Source organism: Geospiza fortis, unplaced genomic scaffold (genome assembly GCF_000277835.1).
Source record: "Geospiza fortis unplaced genomic scaffold, GeoFor_1.0 scaffold112, whole genome shotgun sequence".
NCBI lineage: Eukaryota > Metazoa > Chordata > Aves > Passeriformes > Thraupidae > Geospiza > Geospiza fortis.
This window is the reverse complement of record NW_005054298.1, coordinates 17326301-17332300: the sequence shown is the minus strand read 5'-3', so window position 1 is coordinate 17332300 and position 6000 is coordinate 17326301. Positions and strand designations below refer to the sequence as shown.

The 6000-nt window shown below is 38.6% G+C and overlaps 1 protein-coding gene across 1 annotated transcript in view; it reads left to right on the top strand.

The window, feature by feature from the left end:
- The window catches only part of STK39 (serine/threonine kinase 39), a 76197-nt gene that overhangs the window by 27742 nt on the left and 42455 nt on the right, over nucleotides 1-6000 (top strand). Inside the window, exons 11-12 of the mRNA XM_031058223.1 lie at nucleotides 2231-2279; nucleotides 2385-2450. Of these exons, the coding sequence (XP_030914083.1) occupies nucleotides 2231-2279; nucleotides 2385-2450 (115 nt within the window). The remainder of the gene's footprint in view (nucleotides 1-2230; nucleotides 2280-2384; nucleotides 2451-6000) is intronic.

The following is a 6000-nucleotide window of genomic DNA, read 5'->3' as shown; positions in this document are numbered from 1 at the left end:
AAGATTGTGGCCATGTCTTGAAATAATTGAAAATTTTTTTTTCACTCAATGATCATTTGTGTACTGCTTTCAGATTCTCAAACCCTTTACCCTTGTTGGTCTTAGTAGCAAGTCCTGATGCTTTAAGCTTAGTGCTGCAGTTTGGTGTATTGCAGATAATAATAATAATAATAATAATAATGGATAATCAAGCTCTTGATAATCAAGCTTCCTTTTGTTTCCCGTATCTAGCAATTTTCAGGCAAGATTAAAGTGGTATAAACTGATGAGAAGTAAATAAAATGAGTTTTCCTTGTCTCCTTGAAATACATAATGTTGAGTTACCTGGCGTGTAGTAAAGGCTTTGGTGTTTAAGGTATTTATTTAAATTTATACATTTATTAAACCACATGCAATAACTTCATACTCAGGATTGCCTTGAATGGAACAATTAGACCAGCAAATAGATGTTCAGATAGAAACAGGTATAGAGCAATTTTTTTATACTGGGGGGGTCATCTTATTTCTTGAATCCAGGATGTAATTTTGCCTGGAGATCCCTCCAGCAGCAATTATGTCAGTTGTGGGAGAAGTCCTTGCTCTTTGTGGCAAATTCTAGGACTGGCATTGCACTGCTGCTGTCTCAGACTGTGATGTTTTCTTTTGGGGATCTCTGTGGGTGTTTCTCTCTCCCCAATGCCAAGGATGCTGCTCACAGTCCACAGCTGCAATTCATTGCTGCAGCTTGTGTGGAAATAGGGCCAGAAAACATGTCCAGGCCAGTTCAGAAGCTTCTGGCATAATTAATGGTACTGGCATGGTGAACACTACTTTGGATAAAACTTTACTAAAATGTAGGTTTTAAGTGCGTATAACCCTGTTGTGAGATGTGATAGCACTGTACTTTGAGAACTCTAAAACTTTGGCACAGAAGCTATTTTTTCTTTTAAATAGTTTTCCCTTCCTTTTTGCTCATCCAAGATACATTTATGAATTACTACCAAGTCTGGTGGTCTCCACAGGACCACTGATTAAAACTCCTTTATTGTAGAACTTGGTGTTTTGGAGGTGGAGAAAACTGTGCTCTATGGCACCCATTGTCTGTCTACATTGAATTTTTTGTTAATGTCAAGTTGTTTCATTATTCCTTGCAAGTATGAACTTGATATATACATACAGACTATTTACTACTACTCTTATGCTCACTAACTTTACAGATCTGTCTTCAAAGAAATAAATTAGGTCAGATTTTTGGGTTTTTTTTGAGATTGCGATTTTCCAAATGGAAACTTTCTCACTGTTTTACCTAGTTTGTTCTATATTCAATCTCTTGCTGAAATTCAAATGGAAAGCTAGAGCAGATGTTTCTTCTGTTTGTTTAGAAATTATGAGTCTTGAAGATTTTGACTTCCCGAAATTTAGCTGTATGAGAATTAGTCCTGGATGGTGGTATGGGCTCCTAATGGAAATGATTTTATCTCATCCCAAGAGATGCTTCACTTTCTCTTCAGAGTCTGCTTCAGCACCAGAGTCTGGCTTTGGCTAGATAAGTGGCTTTTTAGATCCCTGAATCTAGGGAGACAAAACCTGCTGTTGGAATCACTTTGATAGCTGTGAGATTGTGGTTATCTCTTGGAAACAGAACTGCAAGTAAAAATGAAGTGGGTCAGTTTTTACCTTACAGGTGTTGTTTTGGTTTGTATTTGTCTGTTTGATTGGAAAATGATCCTGGTGACTCTTTGGTTTATGCACCATGTAAATAGTGTCAGTGTAGTTCTTGAGAATATCTGACATCAGTGAGGTAAAAGAATGCCAATAGGAGGTACTGATGCTGCTGTATGGAAATGTGATTATGCTTTTATTGCTGTGGAGCAAAGTTTTAGTTGTATTCATAGAATCATTTGGGGAAGAAAGCAATACCTGCCTTTTTTTGCGGGTTTTTTTTTTTTTGGTCTTGTTTTTTAAAAAGGTTAATGCATTTGTGTTGAACAAAAAAGGGGGGGAAAATGGCAGCTTAAGGGACTGATTTTTTTTTCTCTCTTTTTTGGTGTTTTTGCCATAGAGAGGCTTAATTTTTTTCATGTGTGGTAAGTGAGTTTGTGTGAATTAATTCAGTAGCTATGATCATTCATTCCCCATTCATACAGTACTAATTCAAAAGTATTAGAGACGTACCATTTAACTAACGTCTGTACTGTATTCACTGGGAGGGGTCTTTGTTTTCTGTTCTAATTTATTATTGATCTTTCAGGCCCACAGCAGCAGAACTTTTAAAATGCAAATTTTTCCAGAAAGCCAAGGTAAAACGTTTAACCCTATGAGTAAATTTTGCTCTGCCTTAAAATCTATGTGAAATGTCTTCTTTCCTTGTATTGATTTTAACTTAACAAATGTTGGTTTTGCAGAATAGAGAATACCTGATTGAAAAGCTTCTCACTAGAACACCTAATATAGCACAAAGAGCAAAAAAGGTGAGTGCATTCACATATTTTTCCATCTAGTGTGGAAGATAAAGCAGAGACTCCTCAGTTGCCTTACATTTTTAGTTGACTAACTGAGCCATACTTTTAATTCAGTCCATCAAAGATAGTGAGTGTTGAATGAATGTTTTCTGCAACTTTGTTTTCTCTAGGAAGCCCTGAGGCATTTTTACTTCCTTTCTGACCTTGTCAAAATGACAGATGTTTGTCATACTTGATATGTTTTTTTTTCTCACTTCATCTTAGAAAGCTACAGGTGAAGTAGTTGTGAGGAAAAAAGGTGATCTGCAAACATATAGGTTCATAAACTGCACAGTTCATATCTTCGTTGATCACCTAAGGAAAGGGTGAAGATGGTATTTTAAATGGTATTTATTGAAAACAGCCTGGTTCTTTGGATTATTTCAAATGTTATTCCCAAAAAGTCAGGTCAAAACTCTGCAAGAGTGCTGCTGAGTTTTTCAGACCAGTGGAGCCTTATTCCACAGGTGACAGAGTTAAACCCACAGCTGTGCTTGTATTTCTGTGGTGCCTTTGGCACTTGTATAAATGAGCTTACCAAGTCATGTGCAGCAGAATAAAAAAAAAATGTGACTCCTAACAGGTAAGTATTGTAAAATCTTTTGATATGAAGTAAACTGCTGTTCATAAGAGCTAAGAAACAGGAATGAATGTAGACTCCTGTTTGTTGTGTGTGAAAAATTATTGAACTCCCTTTTCCCTTTCTGTTGTGACTTAACTCACCATGTCTCTTCAGTATGAGGTGCCTGCTCAGAGACTGCTGAGCCTCTGCAGGTGACAGACGCAGTGGTGTGCTGAGTCCAGCCTTCTGAAAGCAGGCTTTGCTGGGGGGATACTTGGAGGAAGCTATTTTAGAAAAAGGAGCTGTTTCAGCCTTTGTTGGCATGTCAGCTGGGCTGCAGCTACCCTGACCAGTGCCTGCACAATTTTCTGTTGTCTTTGGGACTATTGGTTTAGTGTAGTTCTACCACACTGACATCTTCTCACAGCTGGTGGCTCACATTTGAAAGAGACTGTCAGCAACATCTGAGTGCTTCAAGTTCCTTCAAATCTTCATATGAAAGTAATTTTGGGAACTCGGTGGTGGACTCTGGGAGGCTTGAGTAGGAGGGGCTGATGAGAGGGTTTGTGGCAGGGGTGTCGTGCTGAGCAGGTGCGAGCCTGCAAGGGGGGAGGAGGAGCGTTCAGGGTTTGGCCGTGTGGTGGCAGCAGTGCCCACACAAACCAAGATCCAGCCGGAGAAAACCCGTCCTCTGCTTCTGGGTTTGCACCCCGGGAGCGCAGGAGGGATCCAGACACGTGCCGGTAGCAAGCGGGCTCCTGACAGGGCTGTGCCTCCTCCCCGCTGGATCCCGGGTCAGCTTTGGAGACTGCCTCTTAGCGCATGCATGCACGCACGTAGTACTTTATATTTCTTTAGATAACATAGCACTTAGAATTGCGAGGGGAATGCAGGATAGCCTGCCCTACACCACCAGAAATAATTTTCTGAATTGCTTCTTTGACAATTGTTTCTAATTTTAAAGAGGTGTGACTCTTATGAAATCAAAGCTATACAGTGGTGGATACAAATTAATATGTCTTTAATTACATCATAAATGGGAAAAATATTTGGGTTTTAGCTACTTAAAATGCTAAATTATTTATATTTTAAAAGGACACAATATTAAAATTCATTGGGGATTTAAAGTTTAATTCACTTGTTAGAACTGTGCATGTAGCTGCTGTTTTAAGACACCATAAAATATAAATGTACTTTAATAATAAAACTCTGGGGTTTTGTTTAAAAAGCTTGTGTAAGTTGAGTTTGGTTGCTTAAACATTTACATGTAAATGTCTAAGAGGTTTCTCTTGGAAGAAGTAACCCCTGTAATTGAAAAACTAATATTACTAGGGCAATAGATATGAAGGAGCTGGTGTCATCACTGCTTAAATTATCTTCTGTGGCACTTGCTGTAAAATGCTTATGACTAATGATCTGTAGCACCACTGCTAGTACAGATGTCAGATCTGCCCTGCAGTAATCTAATTTTTCTTCCATTTACCACATGTATAATTGCTTTGCCTTGTTGCCCAGAACTCCAGTCTCAGTTTAGTTTTAACTTTAACTTCTTCTTTCTTGACATAGTGTTCCCATGTTTTGCTTCTGCCTTTATAGCTTATTCTTGGCATCTGTTTTTTTCTAAATATGAGTTCGGGTCTGTTTGTGAAATCCTGAAGGCAAATACACAGGTCCTGTATGTGTGAGGAAAACATTTGGTGCTATAAAGACGTGTCCTGCTTTAAACCCCAATTTGATAATTGGGCAACATCTTCACTGTGTGTTTAAAATACTGTGTAACATTAGAATTGTAAGCTATGTATTTATGCATGTTTCCCCGGTTCCATTGTTTCATTTTCTTTTAATTCTGCTGAATTTTAAATGATGTCCTTCCTTGCCCTAGCCCTAGTAATTAAGAATAATGCTGAACCACTTACCCAGGAGGAGCGTGTCCTGCCTCTTCCTGTGCAGGACCTGGTTAGATACATATCGGTACTGATCCACAGCAACGAGTGTTACACCCTGCAACTTCTTACTGGCAGTTCTGGGTTTCACTAATGGGCCTGCTCACCTGTGAGAGCATTGCTGCTATCAAGAAGAGCTGAAGAAAAGGCTGTGAGGAATGGTCCAAGCTCAGTATGGTTGGGTAAGCAGGGACATGTTCTGAAGCCACACTTCTGTCATTGATATAAATGTAGGAGCCCTGGCACTCTGTGCCTCTGCCTGGTTAGATGATGTGATGGTAGAGCAGCCTGCCCTGTCCTGCTAGGATGAGGGCTGTGTGCTCTGCTGCCATAAAACAGCCCACCGTATAAGAGTTTGCATATACTATTTATTAGCAGGTGCTGAAGTAGTTTTAATTTTGAACTGAACACTAAGTTGTTTCATTTGTGCTTAGGATTGCTGTATTGGAAGAGTGCAATTTGAAACAGCTTTTAGAGTTCCACAGTCAGTTTTCAAATCTTGTCACACTAAAAAATTAATTATAACTCTAAGTACTCTGTATGCCTAAAGGCCCTGGGTTAATTTTATGGTTTGATAATCCAATTTTTTTTATTTTTAAAATCTCCTGCATGACTGCCACTTTTCCAAAGTGAACAGGGGAAAACATGTATCTGCATTTCATTTTATTGCTGTCTGAAGTGCTACAAATAAAAAAAAAATCTGAGCAATAATTGGGCTTGAATTCTATTTTTGGAATGGTGGTATTGCATTGTGCTTGTAATAGAAACTTGTAACAGTAAACTTGTTATAGTTGCTTGTAATAGAAAGTTTTTTTAGAGCTGAGAGTTTTGTGTTAGTGGGAAAAACCTGTGACAGCATGAAGAGATGATTAGTGTGAGTGATACCAGTTTTTATTATACTGCACTAGAAATGCTCTTATGGATAGGTTGTAATTCTAGCTCCTCAGTACAGCTATTTTAAGGTAATGGTCATATTTCATTACATAAGATACCATCAATCCCCTGCATTTAATGA